The 23,702-nt window shown below is 36.3% G+C and overlaps 1 protein-coding gene across 4 annotated transcripts in view; it reads right to left on the bottom strand.

Moving 5' to 3' along the window:
• Positions 1-23,702, bottom strand: part of ATP2C1 (ATPase secretory pathway Ca2+ transporting 1) — a gene marked incomplete at both ends in the record, with an annotated part of 114,782 nt that overhangs the window by 18,739 nt on the left and 72,341 nt on the right. For all 4 annotated transcript variants that reach the window (XM_084247296.1, XM_084247298.1, XM_084247299.1 and 1 more), the window contains 12 exons: positions 239-336; positions 1,320-1,490; positions 4,045-4,201; positions 9,218-9,322; positions 10,972-11,061; positions 11,145-11,240; positions 13,054-13,151; positions 14,319-14,443; positions 18,501-18,567; positions 20,956-21,031; positions 22,179-22,247; positions 22,848-23,003. In XM_084247296.1, coding sequence (XP_084103422.1) covers positions 239-336; positions 1,320-1,490; positions 4,045-4,201; positions 9,218-9,322; positions 10,972-11,061; positions 11,145-11,240; positions 13,054-13,151; positions 14,319-14,443; positions 18,501-18,567; positions 20,956-21,031; positions 22,179-22,247; positions 22,848-23,003 — 1,308 coding nt within the window. The remainder of the gene's footprint in view (positions 1-238; positions 337-1,319; positions 1,491-4,044; positions 4,202-9,217; positions 9,323-10,971; positions 11,062-11,144; positions 11,241-13,053; positions 13,152-14,318; positions 14,444-18,500; positions 18,568-20,955; positions 21,032-22,178; positions 22,248-22,847; positions 23,004-23,702) is intronic.

The following is a 23,702-nucleotide window of genomic DNA, read 5'->3' as shown; positions in this document are numbered from 1 at the left end:
TCAGAGAAAACTTGTTCTTGCTGAAGTTAACGAATTTGCACTGATACTTATAATGATCACATCAAACATTCCCTCAGTGATAAGACTGATTTCAATAGTAATACTGCATTTCTAGATTTAGACCAACAAATTTGGTGGTTATGTCCCAGCTATTCTCACAGTTTTATTAAGATAATAGGAAGGGGAACACTCAGAGTAAGGCCTGCTTTCCAATCTAAAGGTTTTAGTCTCAGCCTACCTTTGGTACTATTTGTGAAAGCTGCTGGACATCCATCGCATCTATCTCTTCTCCTGAGACTGACTGTGAAGTTTTGGAATACAATCCCAGACGACTAGCTAAAATGAAAAGGGAGAGAAAACATAATTAACCAAACTGGTTTAATCAGCACACTGCCCACTTAATATGATTTGCTAAACATTCTCTTTCTTTTTTAGTATAAAATGTCTCCATAACAGTGAGTCACAAACCAAGTACTGCTAAAACAAACTTATCTGAGTTAGTAAAAAGACTGTGGCTTTCAATGTTTTTGTTTAAATTTAAGAATTAGATTTTTTTTTTTTACAATTGATCCCACCATACTTAAGAACTGAAACTAGACCAACCAGGTTCTGCTCAATACCTCAATTTTAATGAAGATGAGAGTGCATTTTAAGAGGAGAATCCAAAGTCAAACAAAATGGTGACGGATTTTTGGTAATCAAACAGTTGTATACAAACAAAAGTAAATGTTGAAAAGTTTTTCCAGGTGCAATCTTCCCATTAATTTTGTTTCTAGTAATAGATTGTTGTCAGATAACATTAAAGTGTGAAACTTCTGGTTTAATCTCTTTCCACATTAAAATCAGAATTAATAAACTCCAGTGAACTGTTTATCAGTATAAATTATAGTTTACAGGTTCTGGGAGAGTAACTTTCCTTTTTTCTCTTGTACCTCTTAATCTTAAATAGCATTCAAATAGCATAGCCATATTTATAGACAACAGAAATAGAAACATAAGCTATTTTATTTAAGTTGAAAGACAAAAAAAATTTTGCTTCCTTTCATATTTATGACCTAGTGATTTTCATGTCAGCAGATTATAAGATTGGAAATAATCATCTGTCCTTTTGTGAATATATATGCAATTTCATAATGATGTAGTTATACATTTTTAGTGGTATTACTTTTTAAAGAAAAATTTTTGCTCACACTTTTACAGAGTATGAATGGAAAAAAAACAATGAAGAATCAATATTATGTGAACACATCTCATGTTCACAAAGCACTGCACTAATTTAAGGAAAACTGTCAACAACAAAAGGAAGAGCCTCGTTGTACCAATTGCAACTGCAGTCTCCTGTGAGTCCCCAGTAATCATTTTTATGGATACGCCTGAAGCAATGAGTGTTGTAACCGCTTCTTTCACACCAGTTCTTGGAGGATCGATCATTCCCACCAAGCCAAGAAATGTCAGCTGTCCAAGTTCAGGACCAGAAGCCAGTGCAAGAACTTAGGAAACAAAAGCCAATAAAGAAAATGTAAATCACAAAAACATTAGAATTTAGCTGACAAAAGCTAAAACATTTCTCAAATAATTCACTAAAGACTATAATGTCATCATAGTTATTACATAATTTTAAAATAAAAATTGTTACATGCTACGACATTATACTTTAATGGCTTCAGGTAGGGGGTTGCTTTAAGCTATTAAAAAATTTAAAGAACTCATACTGAAGAACAGGTAAGCAGAAAAGATAGGCCAAATGCAAATGAAAATATATTTTCACAAAGTAATTACATGCAGCTCTTTTCAACATAAAGTATTGCCTCTTTAGAAAATATAACTCATTATTTGGTGAAGCTACAAGTTTGCTAAACTTCAAAGTCAATTTTAAACAAAACATCTTTGAAGGTAACTTCTACCCAAGTACCATGATATTTCCATTTTGTAGGTCTCCTAAACAACAGCAAAGGCTGTATTAATTTTGTATATGACAGAACACAAGAGATAAAGTTAATCTGTAAAGGCACTAATATAAACAACAGATTGGATTCCTTCAACTTTCTATAACAATCACAGGTCTAAATTTGTAACTTTGGTTCTATAAGAGTACATAATTATACCACCATGTTATTATTTATACTTAATTTCCTGTTATCCTTGGCCACTTAAGATAAAGCACAAAGTATTTTAATTTCCAAATATATAATTTAGTTTATTCTCAGAATTCTGGAACTTCTGGTAAACTACCTTATGAGTCAAAGGGATATGGCTCCATCTGGGATGTAAGAAAATACAAAATAGCAGACAAACTAAACACAGGCGGCTCGTGGAGAAACCAAACAGTCCCAGAGAGTGCAAAGGATGTAGCCACTGTTAATCAAGCAGAGTATTAGAGGTATTTGGAAAAACAAGGTTAAAGGTAAATAATGCCTATTTTTTCCATGTAAAAGAGTAATATATCTAACTACTTGCATGGATGTGGCCCAAAGGGCTTCACCCTGGATAGAATGAGCCACTTGACAGGCCCTGGCGCTGGCATAGAGGCAGATGGAAACAGGAGGAGACAGTGAGTACTAATTTGTGTTTCAGCAAATGAAAGGGAGATTGGCTCTCGGCACTCTCAATGGAGGGGTGGTGGGAATCTAGATTAGTATCCTGTATTTATCTGTTTACTTCTTTAGCACAAATGACTGGGATGTGGGTACTGTTTGGGATGAGGGTAGATAAACTTCCACGTGGCAAGCCCTGGACTGAAATATAAAACCAAAACACATTCGAATTACGAAAGTAAGGGCTACACATATATTTTAAGAAACTTAAACTTACAAGATGCAACATAAGCATATATTAAAATTTGAATCTTTCTGCTGTTCTTCATTATGGTCTTTTCAGGGGGAAGAGAAAAATGGAGCAAGAGGAAGAGGAAAAGCAATGAAGTAAAAGACAAATAACCTGAATGTTTCCCAAAGCCCAGGAAACAAAGATTTCTCCTCTACAAAACTCTGGAGTGTTTCACAAGGTCACAACACCAAACCACCTGCACACAAACCTGCACAACCCCTCACAAGGAAAGAGTCAGGCAAAATCCAAGAATGTGAAACCCATTCCAATAATTAAGGAAAACGGGGCACATTCCAGGACATATGAGACCGTCAGGACTTCTCAGGATCGCTAAATTCAAGCCAACTTTGAAATCCTCCTGCTGTGACTTACTAATAATAACAAAACCTTTCAGAGTCATGGGAAAACCTTTCCAAAACTAGTTTTTCTTTAGAGCAAAAGTCCTAAAAATCTACCCAGAGAAAGTGCTTGCTTCAGTCACATGGGTAACACTATTTTTAATATAATTTGTTTCCTTTTTCCCAGGAACTACATAGCTTAACTCCCATTTCACTAAAATAATAAAGTTAGGGAAAACTACTCTTCCTTGAGTGAGACCACCTAAGCATATGAATATATATACTTAAATTCATAAAATAAACCAGATGACTATCTGAAAGAGAAGGACCAGCTATGGTGCCCGCCCCACTTCTACCCCCCAACACTCTACCCGCTGCCCCTGCACACCAGCGCTGCACTCGCTGCTGGGCCGCCAGGAAGCGCACGTGCAGGCCTATGCCCTTCTCCACCTCTCTGGTCAATGGCAAGGGAAGGGAAAGAGCAGAGGAGGCTCAAGTTGCCATCACTTCAGTTTAAAGGACAGAGTCGAGGCTTAAGACCTCAATACTAAAGAAAATCTGAGTCCTACTAACAAGGAAGACACTCGAAATGATGAAATAAGGAAATTCACCTCCCTTCTCACAGGACACACTTGTCTGAAATAAAATTTCTATTGCTACTTAGAGACCACTGCAAGTTTGTAAGAACTGGAGATTTTCGCATTTTACTAATTCCCAACTTTTCAGGTTTTGGGGGCCAATTACTCAACTAAAACTAATGGCTGAGAAACGGCAGAGTTCTGCAAGGCCAGGAACAGTCAGACAGCTCAAGCGTGAAGCATGAAATCATCTACAATGAAACGGCAGCATTTCTTTTCCATCCTATGCCGAACAGCCTTACCTCTCAGTCCTGCTGAGCCCATCCGCGCCTTCTCCTGCTGGTACAGATCTCTCTGCTGCTGGGTGAGGGCCAGGGTCTGCCCTTTACTTTGGTATGTTGTGCAATACTTAATCACCTGTTCGTAAGCACCCTTCATAAAACAGATCTCTGGTCTGTCCTAAGAAGAAAACCAGCAAATAGATTCCGCTTACTTGTATTGCTACTAAAGTTCAGAAACAAGTGGCATACATTTCTGATTAAGCCCCAGGAAGGTTCCCCAAGCCTAAGGCTTTGCATGGTACTTGAACTCTGATGATTAAAGTTCCTATGTGGCATTTTCTGAACTCTCTATAGAAAATGGCATCTACTCCCACCCTGCCCACTGAAAACAGTGCTACACTAAGCCCTGGGCCAGCCACACTTAAGGTCTGGGAAGAGGCTCATAACAAAGCAGGAAGAAGATCAGCCCACAAACAATGGTTCGGGGGTGGGGGTGGGGGGGTGTGTGTGTGTCTCCCACTTAATTCTCACAACCACCTTCTAGATATTTATCAGTTTTTCTTTTATTTCTTAGCCTAGAAAAGTCATACAAAAGTATACACAAAATGTACAGTGAAAAACTGCAGCCTCCTGACCCAACCTCCTCACCCCCAGTCCTAGTCCTGCTCCATAAAAGCAAACCAACTTTAACCCTTTCAGTTGTTTTCCTTGGTGTTTATCCCCATGTTTTATTTTTTTAATTGTTTTTTTTTCAAGATTTATTAACTGGGGTACAGTCAGAGGCACAGGAGGATGAGAGAATTCACCAGCGCCAGAGCTGGGAGCAGAACAGGCAGACCAACGAAATATACTGCTGAGGGGAGCAGCAGGCGCGGCAGGAGAGGTCTGCTGCGCCATGTGGGTTTCTCCCTGGCCAGATGGGAATCGAACCCGCACTGCAGAGGCTGCAGACAGCTTCACAGCGCAGCGCTCAACCCGCTGCACCACCAGGGAGGCCCTATCTCCATGTTTTAAAATAAACTTCCACTGCTCCATTTTCATTCATCCACATTCCACTGCCTGACAGGTGTTGGTTTGGCACCACCACCGCCAATTTCCCCTCCCCTTCCCTCTCCCTTACAACATAATACAACGTAACCTGCTTATTCTCTTAATGACTACTGAGTGCAGCAGCAGTACCTAGAGTAGTGCACAGGCACCCCAGTTCTCCTGATGAGCACAGACCAGGACTTGATTTCCCTGCCCGCCCCTCTGTCCCATTTTGAAGTCAGGACTTGCGTCACTTCCAAATGAAAATGTAGGGAGAGTGAATAATCTGTTATTCCTGTGCCCTGCTATGACAGTGTGTGCTCACACCAAGATGACGCTGCCATCTGCCCGGCTCCCAAGTAACCAGTGAGCACATTTTGGGGGTGGGAGGAAGCAGAAAATCATGATGATGTTTCTATTACCTGTATAAAGAAATACTTCTTTTCCTATTCAAGTTGTATCTTCTGTAAAGTTAGTAGCCTCTTTATTTCCTTACTTTCTTTATACATATTACTAACTATTCTTGAACTCTTCCGTGTAATGTCAGTGATGTTTGTCACAGGATCAGATGAGCACGTCGGCCAGCACTCCCATCACAGCTGAAGTCTTGTTCTGCCCTTTTCTAATTAACTTGGGGTGACTTTTAGGCCTGCTGCACCCCTGGTGTTGAGGAACTTCCTTTCACCTTCATCCTGGGGTTTCTTTTCACCCCTCTCCTGGGACAAGACTAATCAGCTTCTAACTCTCCCTCCTAGTTTATTCTTTTATCTTTGAAGAACATAACCATCAGTGTCTTTCTAAGAAAAGCTATGTGCGATACACATTTTGAGACTTGGAATACAATTCAGAGACTTATAACACCGAAACAATTTTTATGCTATCTCTAATTTTTATATGAATAAATTTCCTTTCAATTTGAAGGCTTTCCTCATTATCTACCAGCATCCTGTGTACAGTGTTGCATTTGGAAGGTCCAAAAAAGCTACTTTACTTCCTAAACCTTTGTATCTAATCTAGTCCTCACCCTCCCTCATGCTCCAAATCATCTGGAAGCTTTTAGAATTCTTCCTAAATGTCCTCAAATTTCTTGATTATGGATCTTGTGTTTAAAGCTTCACCCCAGTAACCCATTTTAACATACTCATTGTACTGAGCAGCTGGTGGGTGATTCTATTCTAAAAGCTAATGTCCTTCCTTCCTCTGGAAAATATTCTGGTGTATGTGAAAAAATTTTTCCACTTCTGTTCTCTCTGCTTATAACCACTATTAGGTGAATACAGGATCTCCTATGTTTATTTTCCGAGTTTTGTAAATAATCTTTTATGTCTTCCACTTCTTTGACTTTTCTACTTCCTTACAGATTCCTTGAGTTTATTTGAAAAACTACCTATTTTGCTGTAATTTTTTATGGTCTGGAAATTTTCTTCAACATCCAGCATTACCTTTGTTTTTCTAAAATGCCTTCCTGTTGATTTGGTCTTTCATATGAAGACTCTCCCTAAATATCTAGCAATCCCTGACTATCTGCCAAGAGTGAAGCGAATAAAGGTCTAGAAGCTCCATGGACATTTGGCAGTCTCTCCACATTTGCTGGCCCTCGCTGTGGGGGGCTGAGATGGACCCCGGAGTAGGTAAGCTCTTCCAATGAAAGAGAGCTTAGTTAGCAATAGTTTGTACTGACAGACTCTCCCTGGAACCAGTTAGCTCCTCCCAAAACTCTTCGATCTGACTTAGAGAATGAGGGTAGGGAGACACATGCCTACAGGTATCTTACCAAGTAGTTAGAACCTAGAGGCTTAGTTATTAGGACAAAGACTTTCCTTTAAAATCACTCTGTTTTCAGTCTTAAACCTTAATTCTGCCCTCCACTCCTGCCCCCAAGATCAGAGTTCTATTATTCCACATGGGTAAAGAAGGACTAATGATCTGGCCTCAAGAAACAGAAAAGGGGGCCTCCCAGGTGGCGCAGCAGTTGAGCGCTGGGTTGCGAAGCTGCCCGCGGCCTCTGCGGCGCCGGTTCGATCCCCGGCTGCTCCCCGGCCACCGGAGGAGGGTCCCACGTGGCGCGCAGGCCTCTCCTGCCGCCCGCTGCTCCCCTCAGCAGTGTACTTCGGTCCTTCTGCCTGTTCTGCTCCCTGCTCTGGCTCTGGTGAATTCTCTCACCCTCCCGGCTTCTGACTATACCCAGTGCATGTATAAACCAAACAAACAAACAAACAAATAGATAAATAAATAAGATGCCTCTAGAAAATTAAAAAAAAAAAAAAAAGAAAGAAAGAAACAGAAAAGGTACTTGGGCAAGTTGTACTGGTTCCTTACTCAGAATTTCAACCTGATCCCTTAGCCTTATGCCTTAGCTCCACTTTCAAAGATCCCTGGCATCCTGGGTCTTTTTCACACTTTCTTTTTTTTTCCAATTCAATTTATTGTTGGTTGTCATTTTAGCAGGTTCTGGAGAGACTAAATCTCAATACATATTGTCATATTAAAATGAAAGTACTTTAAAGACAAACTATTTGAACCACTGGGGTTGTTTTAAAGTTAGTAAGTTTAACCTTGTCTGTGCCAGGCTGACCTCATCTAGATCCTGAGTCACATGAGAAGTTTTAGATTTTGTTACCTCAATGGGTTGTCTTGTTTTTTAAGAGGGAGAGTTCAGGTCAGTAAATGGGAAGAGCAAGCGTGTAAATCCTTCCAAACATTGCCACTCCCTGTCTCACAACCCCACAGGTGAGAAGATTCAAAATTTCCAACATACAAAACTGTGGTAAGATTCAAAACTACTAAAAATTCACATCTTTAAACTTTACTTGAGGGCCTCCCCTGGTGGCGCAGTGGTTAACCGCTGGGCTGCGAAGCTGCCCGCAGCCTCTGCAGCGCCGGTTCAATCCCTGGCCACCGGCTAGGGTCCCACATGGCGTGACAGACCTGTCCTGTCTCGCCCGCTGCTCCCCTCAGCAGTGTATTTCGTCAGTCTGCCTGTTCTGCTCCCCGCTCTGGCTCTGGTGAATCCTCTCACCCTCCTGCGCTTCTGACTGTACCCAGTGCTTAAATAAATAAATAAACAAATAAATAAATAAATAATAAAAGAGTGGAAACATTAAAAAAAAAAACTTTACTTGAGTCACATCACCATGAGTACTATGTGATGGCATATGAAGCACATAAAAATAGATCTTCCAAATAAACTCATAGATGTATTCTTGATATATAACTAATTGGTCTAGGGAAATCAGCTGAAAACTACCTCTAAGCATGATTTTTTAAAAAGCTTTATTTAGGAGGCTTAAAGTAACAGACATTTTACTTTTATAGTTATATTTCCAATTGTTCCCTTTCCAGGAGTTTATATAACTTCCTTTCAAGTGCACACAGAAATCTTTTCTCCCATTCTGACCAGATTCCTGGCATGCTCCTACTCTCAAGTTCATTATTGGCCAACTTAGCCTTTCTTTTTAAAACCGATGGTTTCCTACTTATTGAGGGCGAGGGGAACCCTCTCACTCTTTCCTGTCTACAGAAATTTAACTGGTTGCACAGTGTGTACTCATAGGTGAAAGCACATAATCAATTATCAATTCCTATCAAAGGAAATGTAAAAATAAATATTTTCAAAGGCAAATTATGTGTCAGCATCAAACTGATTATAGCAACTGGAAATAACTGAGAACTCTTATTACATCAACTATGTGAAAATCTCTAAAGCATCAAGGAATAATGTAGGAGCTTAAAATATCAGTAAGTCATTTTATCTAAAGTTTGTAAGCTTGATCAATTAACAAGACTTTTACACATTTGATAACCACTTCACAAAATAATGTGGCTTTGTTTGTTCTGCAGATAAGAATACAGATCAACAACAGCCAGCAGAGACCTATAATAAACTATGATAAAAACAAAAAAGACATGGAGATAATATGATGTCAAAAGTTCCAGGAAATTGAGACCAGGCTCTAACTCATTTGTTTAACACAACAGAATTGGATAAATACATGCATGAGGTAAAGGAAAACGTAACAGTAACAAGGGATAAGTAGGTAATAATTTGTACACATTTTAAAGCAACAGGTCTTTGTGTCTTAATGACTGTATCAATCTAGAGACTATATGAAAAATAATTATCCAGCTTAAACAAGACATAATAAAAATTTTTTAAACAGGATACCTGCTGTGTTCGGTGTACACACTTAACAGCCATCCACTTTTGCTCAGAGCTAAAAGGATATTCAGCTTTTCTGATATAGTCCTGTTGAAGTCCATCAAGACCCATCTACACAGTGCAAAAACAGAGTTAATTCTTACTAACGTGACCATTTTTCTCTTTAACAAACAGTAAGAGTCACAACTTACAGTTAGGCTAGCAAGAGATAACTGGATTATTTTTTAAAGAATAATGAAATCTACATTACAGAACATATAGACCTAGAATCTACATATAGACCATATTTCTATGCACAGCTGCATTCAAGTTCAATATAAAAAGACTGGGTGTACAGATACAGTCTAAAGCATGCTATCAAATAGTCAATGTTGCCTATATTAAAGTTTCTTCAGGATCAAATTCTTAAAGAAGCAGGTCACAAACAAAGGTACCAAAAATACTGATCATGCACATTCACATTCAATAGCAGTTTCAGATGCAGTCCCTCACTTTACAAGGATTTAAATACATCTTGCCTGTTGCTGCTATCCTCTCTCACACCGCATGACATTCTACTACCAGTGTCACCCATTGTTCTCCCAGCACCCTGTGCATTTCCTCCGTATATTCAAATTTATTTTTAACTCACTCAAAAACCTAGCTTAGAGCTCTCTGTTGTATATTAAAACATGTTCAGCATTTCTTCCTGACTTTTAAAGATTCTCCAGAAATCCATGATACCATGTTTAAAATCCTCCTGACTTCTCAAATACCTTTTATTTCATCCATGCTAACCACAATCCATCTATGTTTATTTACTCCTCTATGTTATATTGTAGCTCTCTCCCAACCTTACCTCATATCGAAACCCTTCTTTCCCTTCAAAGTCCAGATCCCAAGCCTGAATTTGTACTGTTCTTACTTGTGGTTCAATGTTCAGGACGTAACTGTCTATTGCCTTGGCATGCCTATATTTTAAGCATGTCATGTAACTCCCTACCTAAAATGTGAGGCAGGGAGGTGGCCTCACACTATGCCTTAAAGAGTAAAAGTATAACATTTAAATACTTGCTTGCAAATTCAATGTTTGAGTGTCTTATTTGAAAGCTACACTATGCTATTTTAGTAATAAGAACAAATGATAAAGAAATTTCTTAGAGGCATTCTGTTTCACAGGGTGTCAAAGTTTCCTAAGAATACTCTTAAAAGCAGGAGCTTTTATTTGTTATGGGAATGTCAGCTTGGATATCTAGGATTCTCAACTTAATCAATGTAGGACTTAGGAAGAGACAGATGAAAGGGCCACAGGAACTGTACCCTATGTCCCCAGTACAAATTTCCTTTACTCATTTTAAGGAACTGATAATGGATGGAAAGGGAAGTAGACTGGAAAAAGAAAATTTTTCATGATTAATATCTTCACAGGGAAATACTATACAATGTATTCATTTGAGAGTAGTATTTATCAGCAATTACATATATTTGCAAAGCCTTTCACACAAAACTAAGTATTTCAGATAAAGTAAGACATTTCATAAGAAGAAATTCATCACTGGTCATTAGTTTGTATCTTGCAAGCAAGGAATAAAGTCATACTGATAAAGCTCTATGCACTGTATTCCCAAGGAGAATAAAACTGGCTTCCAAAAGGTAGCAAAAAAATGAATAATGTTGAGACTTCTTCACTCTACACTTAAAAACCAATAATATTGAAATTGATGGTCTCACAGTCTTATATTAGAGTTTCACATGTCAAAGAAAAGAGATCAGGCACCTACCTTCATTGCAAGAGCAATTAAGGCTCCTTCCGTTGGCTTCCCCATTAGCGTATTATTTCTAATTACAGCATCATTGCATACACAGCCCGCCTAAGAGACAGAAACAAACTGTGAACCCATCACTGTGCTCTAGGTCATTATGAAGTCATTTTCATAGAAAATAAATTATTTACCTCGACAATTCTGCTAACAGCTGGGTTATAAAATCCATGAACAACATCGCCATCAACCATCACTTCCCCAAATGGGTTATAGCCAACTCCAGTAACCTAAAGAACATAAAGTGGGGTGAATAACAAAACCTGTGTGCAACTAGTTGACAGTAACCATACTTATGAAAACGAAGAAAATGGTTAATTGTCTTCATTTTATACATCATGACCCTGTGAGAGAAAGCCTAGAGAAGTAGTTGTCTAAAAGAAAGTGGGATAGTTAAAAGAATACAGGTGCTCTCCACAATGTTAAACTTGTAACCAGTTATATTAACAATTATTATTAATATTACAACTAATAATGGTACTAATTGTTTACATTTAACAATATACTATGAAAATATAAATCAGGAAGTTTCTATGCATAATTTATATGTTACATTTATATTACATTTCTCTAACATATAATTTGCAAAGACTTCAAATTCATTATCACAGCTAACAGTCCTGACAAATCTATGACCTAGACAAAAGCAGAATTCTTTTTGCAATTGTGCAAGACTCAGAGACATTTAGTGATTTACTTTTAGTATTCACAAACTAACAGAATGACACACAAATTTTGAAAGTAAGAGGTAGAGCAAACCAGATACCTATTTTGTGTGATTAGAATCAAGCCAAACAAAGGGAAATTTCACAATAAAAAAAAAGTTAGAGAGGCTACTGTTTTGCATAAAAAATTATGGGTTTAAAACAAAAGAGAAACTCGTATCCTGCCTTCTAGACCTGGATCATATCAGCACATATAAGATCATATAACCTCAGTAAGACTGAGTCACACAGACAGCAAATTCAACAACAGAGCACTGGGTATCCTTAACCAGATCTAAACATCAAGAGTCTTGTTTTAAGATCCATGCAAAATAGAATTAAACAAACCTAATCACAACTTCTGTCAGTTTGTCTACTGCTTACTTTGCTCAGAGAATCCGAATTGGTTTTAAGTACATTCTAAAATACAACCATCATAAGTAGTATTATTTAACATTCCAGAAAGAAATCCTGCATGGGCTAAACTTGTCCTCACGCAGCTTCAAAATTAACCGATGTGCTAATGTGCACTTGAAAAGACTGTCCATATGTAATTTTACAGATTAAATAATTCATCCATGTATTCATTCTTTGAACTGTAAGGTCCTGTCTAGGTAACAAAGTCCATGCTCTGTTACAACTGATAGTATAATGGAAGAAGAACAGAACATTTTACTGGGCTAAGGACTAAGAGGTATGGAGTACTATTAGAACATCTCACCAAGATCAGTTCTGGGTAATCAGCAATGTTTTTAATGGAGCTAGAATTGAGGTGTAGTGGTGGGATGCAAAAGCGGGGCTAGAAAAGAGGCATTAGACTGTCTTAAGCAATGAGATCACCAGCAAATGTCCTGAAGTTGGAGGAATCTGGCCATACGCAAAAAACAAAGTCAGTATATCTGGTGCACAGAAAGCAAAGGGCAAAGAATAAGGCTGAACAAGCGCTAAGTACTGAACATGCAGGAACTTGAGGGGCCACATTCAAGAATTCCCATCATAGCAGAGAGCCACGAGGAGTCTTAAGTTAGGGAGTGACCTGCTCAAAATTTGGATCTAAAAGATAGCACAGTGAGAGCATCAAGGCATGGCCATGAATGGATGGAGGAGTGACTTAAAGAGAAGTATAAGTGGCATTCAAAGCTTCTGTACTGTACTTCAAGTGCAATGTAACAAGTGGAGCAGGATCAAGACTTGACAGAATCACATGAGAAGGAAAATATTCTGCTGCTGACTAATTTACAGTCCTTTTGAAGGTAAGACACTGAAATGGATAGAAATGTTAAATACCAAGTTTCTTAACAAAGGGAACACTTATTTAAAAAAAAATACTCTGGAATACCTCAGCATGCTGACCATCTGATGTAAATATGTGGGTGACAGTCATCTCATTCTTCGTAAGTGTTCCAGTTTTATCTGAGCAAATCACATTACAGCAGCCTAAAGAATAAATCATCACACATTACCAGAAGCATCAGGGAGAAACACAAGTTCACATTGAAAACAAATCAAAGACTGTGGAAGCCTGTCCTGCTTCTCTGAATTTTGCATAAATCAAGCTCATTGATCATTTCAGATATTTATATAACTTTCTCTATGTTTGCTTTGTCATAAGGTAAGTTCTGAAAATAAAATTTTAAATTAAATATTAGTAAATACTTTTCTTATTTACAGTTAATTTCAATAGTTAGATATTACCTTCACATCATTTTACATAATACTCATTCTAGAAAGTTTCAATAGTACCTAAACATAAATCTATGTAATTTTTTCAGTGAGAATTTTAATGTATTTTACCATCTCGATATTAAAATGCAAACTATAAATTAAATTCAGTATTTTGGGAATCCTAAAATTTAAAAAAAAATGTTGTAAGAAAGTCACCAAACTTCCACATCGCACACAAAGTTGTGTTATAGCAATAGAACTACTGTGTATTTATTATCAGCAAAGTCAACTCAAGTATGACTATAACTATCCATAGGGTCTTTAACTATCAATTATCTTCCTTGAGACAGTAAAAGGAAAAAAAAACCTATTAATTTTACTCCAAAGTTTTATTTGCTATCTGTATTTTTTTAAACATGATTTAATCACAGACTATTCTCTAAAGCAAGAATATTGCTTTGGGAATTCTGTATCCTGAGTAATAAGGCACTTTGAATTACCTTTTTGGGTTGCTAAAAACCATATTCAATATTGCCACCAGCCAAACAGCACTATGCAAAACCTCTGAAACAAAAAATGTAGAGTCCAGGGCCTCCCCCGGTGGCGTAGGCGGTTGAGCGCTGGGCTGCGAAGCTGCCCGCAGCCTCTGCAGTGCTGGTTCAAATCCCTGGCAGCCGGCAAGGGTCCCACATGGTGTGACAGACCACTCCTTCCGCGCCTGCTGCTCCCCTCAGCAGTGTATTTCGCCAGTCTGCCTGTTCTGTTCCCCACTCTGTCTCTGGTGAATTCTCTCACCCTCCCGTGCTTCTGACTGTACCCAGTGCTAGCATAAATAAATAAATAAATCTTTAAAAAGACAAAAATGTAGAGTCCAAAGATGAGATGCTGTTGGAGGGAACTACCTAGTCATTGCCTGAGTCCACTTTACCACACACTTACCCAGAGTTTCAACTATAGGCAGTTTTTTCACAATGGCCCTTTTCTTCACCATTCTCATAACACCAAGGGCTAGAGTCACTGTGACCACAATGGGAAGCCCTTCAGGAATTGCTGCTACAGCCAAGCTGAAACCAACAAATACACGGTATTGAAACAGAGCCCCCACTGTGGTAACTTCAACTGGCTGTTACTTAAATAGAAGCTAGTAGAAATGCAAAATTAAAACCCTCAGCATCAAAAATGGTCTTCTCCAAAGGCAGGAGAAGCGGGTTAACATTTACTGGATACCAACTAACAGCCGGGTTAAGGACACGGGCATCAGAAAGCCTAGATCTGTATCCCTAGCTTCAGCAATTTTTACCTGGGTATCCAGAGCTACTTATTATTCTACCTCTATAGCTTAGTTTCCTCATCTATAAGGATAACAGTTAACAGGTGTTCAGAAAAATCTTGCACACAATTGTTCATAGTAGCATTGTTCACAACAGCCAAAAGATGTCCAGCTGAAATGTTCACCAACTGACAACGGAAGGCACTATTAGTCACAAAAGAAGTGCTAAAACATGAATGACTCTTAACACTATTATGCTGTCAAAGAAGTAAAAACACATGCATTTAAAAGAAATATTAAGAAAGAGCAAGTCCATAAAGGCAGACAGCAGTTTAGTGATTGCCAAGGGCTAGGAAGAAGGGGGAATGGGGAGTGACTGCTTAATAGTCGTAGGGTTTTCTCTAGGGGGTTCTGAAAATGTTCTGACACTACTGTTTATGGCTGTACACTGTGAATGTATATAATTCCACTGAATTGTACACTTTGAAATAGTACATTTTATGGTATGCATATTCTATCATAACAAAACTTTAATTACTTCACTTTTCCTTTATTATATAAAAAACACCAAATTAAATTTCTAATTTTTTTGTCCCATTCCAAGTATTATCTCTTGACTCTGCTACAGATAAGGACATATGCATATTTAGTCTTTATTCTGTTTTCCACAATCTAATTTTTCTTTAGCATCATCTGATGATATCATTAGTATCTTGTTCTATAACCAAAATTAACTTTTCATACTTTACATTGTGATGCTAAAAGCTGAAAGACAATGGGTCACATTTACCATTGGTTAAATGGTGTACACTGAAGAACCAAGAAACATGTTATCACTAATACTTCTTTCTTTTGAACTACCCTGAGCTCAAATAGAACCCTTTTTCTTATGTTTCCATTAAGCCTCACTATGTCAGGAAAAACAGGCATCATAATTTTACAACCTAGATCAAATGGGTCTTTTGATTTTTTTTGATTTTTCTATTTAAGTTATTTTATACACAATTTGCAGAATAATAATTGAAAAATTCATTAGAGATTTTAATTTGATTTTTGACCCCAAGCTATATTCCTGAATTTGAAACTGCATTTTTATCTAAAACAGGCAACATCCTTTGGAGGCATCTAACTGTGATGAACAAACCAGGATCACAGTCACCTTATAAATACTGATTTTAAATTCAAATAACATTTTGAATAAGTTGTAAGCTTTATCTATTCGAGTTCCTCTAATTGTATTTATTTCTTCAAAATCAATACTTCCAAAATGCTGATGGCTCCTGACCTTGCTGAGGGCAGTCATCTTTGTGACAACTGCAAAAATTATTTTCACTTTTAGACATACAAACATCAATTACAATGGTGAAGGCAATGAAGTTTTTCACTTCAGTGCCATCTATTCCCTTTTAATAACTCTTATACCAGCCTTTAACATTTCTCCACTTACAAATGGTATGAAGTAAATGTTTGCAAACAAACACCACATGAGATGAAAGAATACTATCACACATCCTTTTAGCAAAAGATAAGGCTCAGGTTCTTGCTATGACACAAGGCATGATGAAATAAGAGTCCTTGCTCGGGACTGACTAACTGGATGAGAATATCTTTCCCTTATTGTCCTTAGAATCAAACTGCTCACTCATCAATTCAGGAGTTGAGAAAATTGAGAGTATCATCATTCAAGGATTCAGTCTTGACATTTCACTTACATAATTCAATTTTATCCTCATCATTAGTATCTACAGTGGTATCTTCTGTTTTGTCTAATATCTGAAAAATTCTGTCTATTCTTTATGCCATTATGTTGGAAAATGAAAAATTCTGAATGTAAAACAAAAACCACTACAAAAATTGTGTCTCTAGACTTTTTTAAATAATAATGTAACACTTTGGACAACATAATAAAAGTAAAGGATAATAGAATAGTGCTTATTTATAAATGACATCATCCTTCTCAACAATCCTATCATTCTTTTGCATCCTTATTGTTCTGCCCACATTCAGCACAGTTGGAGGTAATGGTTAAAATAATTGCTAGGGTAATGATATAGCAAAATGTTTCAAGACATAAAAAAAAAAATAAGATCATTAAAGATCACATAATGTATCTTTTAGACTCATGGGTCTAACAAATTCACGTAATTGCAAAATAATGAGTTCTTAGTTTTATTAAAAAAATTTTAATTTTTCTCCTTCAGAAAACCTTAAAGAAGTCATGATGTGTCACTCTTCACAAATAATTAATCTGAGCATAAGAAAATGTTCAAAAACTAAAAATGAGTCCATCCAATTTTTTTAATATGCACTGATTTTTGCTCTAATATTTTTGCTCTAATATTTTTGCTCTAATACTCTAATACTCTTAGGCCTACTACAGAACTGTCAAGCAGAATTTGTTTTCTTTACCAGCCTAGGTGAGTCCCACTCTTTCATCTACACCCACATTTCTTTCACCTTTGTTTTGCTGGAATTTATAAAAGGAGGTTAATACATATTAAATTAGATTGATACTTTGGCTAGACATAGAGACTTATAATCATTTCCCCCATATTTTGTTCCCCCCACTGTCTTCTAATGTAATTTAATGTCACTAAAGGGTTAGTAAAATCCTTTTCCCTCTCTGTATTGCACTAAATCTCTGGCTCTGTTCCCCCAGTGACCGGGTAAGGTAGCATGTCAACTTTATGGCGAGACAACATAGCTTGTAATAAAGGACTCCTCTGATAAACTTTTAAGAGACTGGGAGACTTGTAATTATCCTGTAGGAAGCCTTATCTTTGGAGCTCCTGAATGTAGTAACTCTTGTAACTGGTCTCATTTCTTGCAGGAACCCTGGAAAATCTAGGCTTCCAGAGATGCTGATTCCCTTGAAAGGAACGATGCATTTTAACCAGGGCAGCTCCCGCACTCACAAGGTCATCTCATCTGTACCTAAACTAAAGTGCTGCAAGGACACTCTCAGAAGTGGGTTGAAATGAGTTAAAATGCTTAGTAGAACATAAAGAGACTTTGTGATGAGAACTGTAGTTGCGAATGAGAACTCTTAATACCAGTCTAACTGTCATTCCTTTATAGACTACATGATTTGCTTTTTTTAAGTTTGACAAGGAGTTGGAGTTTTTCATTTTGCATGGCATTGGAAGAATCATTTCAAACTACAGATTCATGCTTTGCTTCAGCTTGAGAAACTATATATGTATCATTTCTAAAAATATTTCTTCTTACTGCCTTTTAAAATTCCTTTTAGATAGACCTGGATTTATTGAATTATTCTCTTTGTCACCTCAATTTCATTCTGTTTTGGACCTTTCACTCTATTTTTTGGGGAGGCCTCTTTGATTTTATATTATAGCCCTTAAATTGAACTTTTAACTTCAGTCATCAATCTTGTTAAAAACTCTTTTTCTGTTCTGTGATCCCTTTTGTGTCATGAATGCAGTTTCTTCACAAATCTCTAAAAATATAAATGCTATTTATTTTTGTTTTTTCTTCTAGTTCCTGAAATTTTTCAATTTCCTCTGAGATTGATTATTCAATTTCTATACTATGGTCTTCTTCTTTTAAGATGCAGTTTTCAGTTTGATCATCCTTAATTGTCTATTTACATATAAAATAAAATATTGGGTTGGTAATACCAGACATCAAATATTTGTTTTCTCCACTGCCATATATGTAAGTTTTCATTTTCCTACAGTTCATTTCAACATATGAATTCTGAATTCTTCAAGAAGATACTTTACACTCTATGTGCTCTTATATCCTTCCATAATGGATCAGAAGCTATGTTTGTCAGAGAAATAAGTGAAAGAAAGGACACCTCAATTAATAAATAATTTATTACAACTTACCTTACACTAATGGTGAACATTTCCAGGATATCTTTTCCTAATAACCAGCCAACCAACATGATGATACCTGGAAAAAAACAAAATAGCTACTTTTCTCTTTTATTTAAATTCATCTCAGCATAGAAGGGATAGAAGCTGAAGGAAGCCTACATAGGAGAGTATATCCGATCAATAATACTAGATTTCACAAAAGTCTTTAGGCAGAGGAGATTAAAGTGAATGCTGCTTAACGCACACCAACACATACAGACTTACCTTTTGCTGCCACTGCTGCCACCTATCCCATAAAGCAATAGTCCCTGAGAGTTGCCATTGTAAGAAAATATTACCAGTATTTTCATACAATGGGAGGGGGAAAAAAGAAGGTAGCACAAGATACCACCAATGAAACAGTATCATCAGTTTTAGTAAAATAAGCAATTTCAAAATTGCATTCTAGATAAACTTGGAAACTTTAAACAAGTTCTTTCATCATGATGATCTAGATGGTGACCTTCTTAGATTCTACCTGAAATATTATCATGACCAAAGAAATTATGTCCAATAATTCATACCAGGTGTCAACTAAAATATGGGGTTCCTATATGATTTTGTACATAAAGCTTGTTAGAATATAGTCATACTCAGTTGTTTATGTACTGTCTGCGGTTACTTTCATGCTGATAACAGAACTACAACAGAAACCCAATATAGACTACAGACCACAAGTTTAAAATACTTACTATTTGGTTCTTGGACAAAAAACTCTGCTGACTCCTAATTTTGAACTTGACCCTCATCCTATTCCATGTACTAACTTAACAAGAAATAACAATGTCTGATACATTATACTAAAACCAGGTAATCATAAAGTAGAAATATTTTTATCATTAAATTTGAGGTGGTTTCATGGTTTAGTATTAATATAGTATTAATATAGTATTAACATAGAAAGATTCAATTGGCTAAATTCTCTCAGATTTACCAAATTCAATATACCTTTTTAAAAATACCAATAATCAATAAATGAAGCTATGAGAGCATACATATCTGTTAAAATAAGAACAATGAAATACCTTCTTACCTTCTACCTATGTTTGTAATTAAGATAGCTCGGTAGAATTAACATTTAAAGAATTATTTCACTGAAACTACATAGTAGAAATATTGCTATAAAATTAAATACTAATTTTAAAGCATTAAGCAAGAATAATTAAAATAATATGACAGAAAAATAAAAGACTCCAAAACTGGTATAAGTACTTAAAGTATGAAAAACACCATGTCAAATCAATGAAGAATGGATTCTAGAACTGAGGGTACCAGGATAATTAAGTTGGAGCTAAAAAGTGATGACCTTAAGTTCGACATAAATTCAAAATAAAAACTTAATGTCAAAAAAAACTAAAGAAGGTTAAATTAATAACAATTAAAAACTTTTTCTAACATGGAAGAGCCTGTATGAATGGAACAAAGAAGCCATCACTTCAAAGACAGTCAATAGGAATGTGCTCTCAAAATCTCAGGGTAAGGGCGTGCTTCAGTTACACACATCTCCCTCCAAGTTTATTATATATCCCTCAAAAGACTATTAAAAATCTGAGGGGAAAAAAATACTTATAACTTAAACAACAAAGGACTGACATCTTAATTATACAAGAAGTTGTTACCAATCTAAAATTCAAGCCACATGAGAAGAAAGGACCAAACAAAGCTAGACAGGCAGGCCATAAAATAAGAACCAACATGCATAAGACAAAGTGTTTAGTTTCTCTAATAATAAATTGTGAAATAAAACAATAAGAAGTCTTTTATTCGCCTGTTAATGACAACACTCAAAGTTGACAAGAATGCTGCAAGACACTTTATCTTGCCAATAAAACAAAAACTTTCAAAAACATACCAAAAATTAAGATTACATGGCTCCTCACTGGCCCAATGATTTTATTGTTAAGAATTTCTCTTCAAGAAACGAACATTGTTTACAGTAAGATACCTGCACTGAAGAATTATTTACATAACCTTAAAAATTTTTTAAAAAGCTACATAAATGTCTAAGAGGCCTGATTTTATTATGTAAAAACATATCTTTACTTATTTTATATATATTCACAAAATGAAATACTATGATGTTTACGTTTTTCAGGTGAGCATCTACTTAATGACAAGGTGTTTATAGGATATTTGAAAGAAAAGAGCCGTCCATAAAATAATACTATCACATTTTTATTGAAAACTAGAACATATTACTAAAATATTTACAGAATGCTCTCTGATCACAAATTACACAGAGTTCTATTTTATCTTTGTAGAAAAGGACAATAGTTGGGGGTTAGTTTTATAATTAAAAAAAATAACAGCAAGCTAAAAAACAATCTGTGCATCTAAATATCTAAAATATTTTAATTTTAATTATTTCCCTCAACAAGGAAACCTAAGTAAATATATGAGATACACATACTCACTCTTCTCTTACCTATTATACCAAAGGAGTAAAAGGAAAGTTGTTTTCCCAAGAGGTCCATGCTCTTCTGCAGTGGGGTTTTCGGTGCCTTGACAAATTGGAGAAGATTGTCACCACAACTAGCAAAATTTAGGTAAGCCACACTAGGTGCTGGAGAATGCTGTATGCATGAAGAACCCATGCCAGGGCCTGGCATACATAACTCTCCCTTAAAGTAATTACCATCCCTTCACGGAGGAATGAGGTTGAGACTAAACAATGCCTAAACTCACAAAGCAAGGAATATAAGGAAAAATCTGTTCTCCCTGTCAGTTTCTCCCTGTGCTCCCTCACATTTCCAATATTCCTTCTTCCTGTATTCACAGAAATGCTAGTAACCCAATGCTTTTAACCTCGTGGTCCCCTGATCTCCCATCTGCCTTCACTGACAAGCTTCTTCAAATTATTTTATACAGCAAATCAAATAATAGAGGATCTTAGCAGGTTGCCTGAGAAATCCAGAAGATTTGGGGAGAATGGACATTTGTAGAATGAAATCTTTGTTTTATATATATGTGTGTTTGTGTGTGTGTGTGTGTGTGTGTGTGTAGATATAAAATAAAGTGTTTCTTATTTTTATTTTTTAAATATTTATTTTTACTTATTTGTACATGTAAGAACTGGGGTACAGGACAGAGGTGAGGGACTGAGAGGATTCACCAGAGAAAAAGTGGGGAGCAGTACAGGTGGCTCTACTGAAATACACTGCTGAGGGGAGCAGCAGGTGAGACAAAAGAGGTCTGCTGTGCCATGTGGGTAGCTCCCTGACTAGGGATCAAACTTAAATGAGAGAACTAATGTTCAATATCCTTAAACAAGAATATATGCCAGGTTATTTTACTTTGTAATCTTTCCCCCACTTTTTACTTGAAATTATGTAAAGTTGAAAAATTGGATATATGTTCTGAGTTACACATAAACTAATTAATGAAGCTAATTTATAAAAGGAATAATGCCCTATAGGTAACTGTAAACCCTTTTCTTCTACAAAACACAAATATCTAAAGGTTTTATATTAACCATGTCAATTCAAATTCCTTTCAAAAATTACAGATTTCCCAATTATGTTTTTAAGCACAGAAAAGTGAGTGGTATCGTGAATAAAGTATTATACTCAATAATATATAAAATAATGCAACAATATTCTTTTTAGATTTGCAACTAGTACATCACTAACTAACAAACTAAGTACTCACTTCTTCTGCTTGCATCATTTTAAAGACTTCCCCAAATTCAGAATTTTCTCCTGTTCCAATGACAATACCCTATAGAGAAAAATAGGAAAATATATTTACATTTAAATGGAATGTCTCTCAGCCAAAAAATAAAATTCCTCATTTCTTTTCTCCTTGGTCTTACCCACCATCACAATGTCTCACATACATATCCAAGGTCACCTTAGCAAGTTTACCCCTGATGTTCATCAGTACTTACGCTGTATGACTAAATGAAGCCTTTCATATTTGTAGAATATTAGAATCCAGGAAACAAAATATTGAGATGAATCAGCAGGTGAATGATATATCAAATCAGAAATATTATAGCTAAATTAAAGTTATATTTATCCAGCAATGATCATATCCATGAGGCGTGGTTTCTATTTTTAAAAAATAGCTCAAGCACTGAGGACTATGTTTTTAAGGATCTGCTATCTGGACAGTGACAGAACTATGGGCATATTATATCTCAGGGACATAGCCCCTCCTCAGTCTCAAAGAGCTGCCAAAGATTGGGTTCAATTCTGTTATTTGTCATATATTTTGAAAAAAATCCACATAAAACTAGACAAAACAAAAAAAAAAAAACTCTAAAAAAAATGGTTGAATCAAAGGAACTGCTATTTTCAAAACAAGAAAAACAATGACCTTTGCTTTGCCGCATCTGACCAGAGTCCCCATGAAGGCAATGTTACTTCTTGATGCAAGAGCTCCATTAGTTGCGGCAGGCTGAGGAGCGGTCACCTTCGAACAAGGCGTTGTCTCTCCTGTCAAGCTGGACTCATCAACGGAAAGATCCACAGCCTTGGGGAACAGGAAGCATTGCAATGAGTTCAAGTTTGAAGACTATGCTACAGGTAATATCTAAAGAGTGTACAACTATCTCTTCTTCAAATGTCTCCTTTCTACCAAGTATCCAAATCTTTTCATTATATCCATTAGTCTAAGACAAGGTCAGGCTTAAGTACCACCATATTTAAAAAGGAGAACAAAGTTCAACACGCAAAGTAGAATGTTGTTTCATGAAGCAAGATTAGCTTAAGTTTCAAAATACAGCTATAGAAAAGGAGATATTATTTGAGACTATCTTTATTTAAAGGAAGCACAAATCTCATGATGAAACAGTATTTCCTAATATTGCCATGCCCTGAAGTTCTGAAAATGTGTTTGGCAGATTAAAAACTAGCCATGACCAAAAAAAACCAAACCAAAACAAAACAAAAAGCACCACACAAAGAGTATAAAAGGTCTTATGAAAGAAGACACTTCATTTCTGGCTCAATTTTCATGAAATTTTTCTAGTTGCATTATCCCAACATTTAACCCAAATACCTATCAGCAATAAGCAAAAATGTATTTAAATGTTTCTATGCAGACCATGAGTATCATAGTATCTTCCAAATCTGCAAAGACTTCAATTCCAAGGGTTTCACTCAACATAATTAAGTGATCAACTACCCAACCACGCAAAATAATTAATTATGCATAGAAAACACTGTAGGT

This window comes from Talpa europaea (genome assembly GCF_964194135.1).
Source record: "Talpa europaea genome assembly, chromosome: 11".
NCBI lineage: Eukaryota > Metazoa > Chordata > Mammalia > Eulipotyphla > Talpidae > Talpa > Talpa europaea.
The sequence above is the reverse complement of the archived record's forward strand: the minus strand, read 5'-3'. Positions and strand labels throughout refer to the sequence as shown.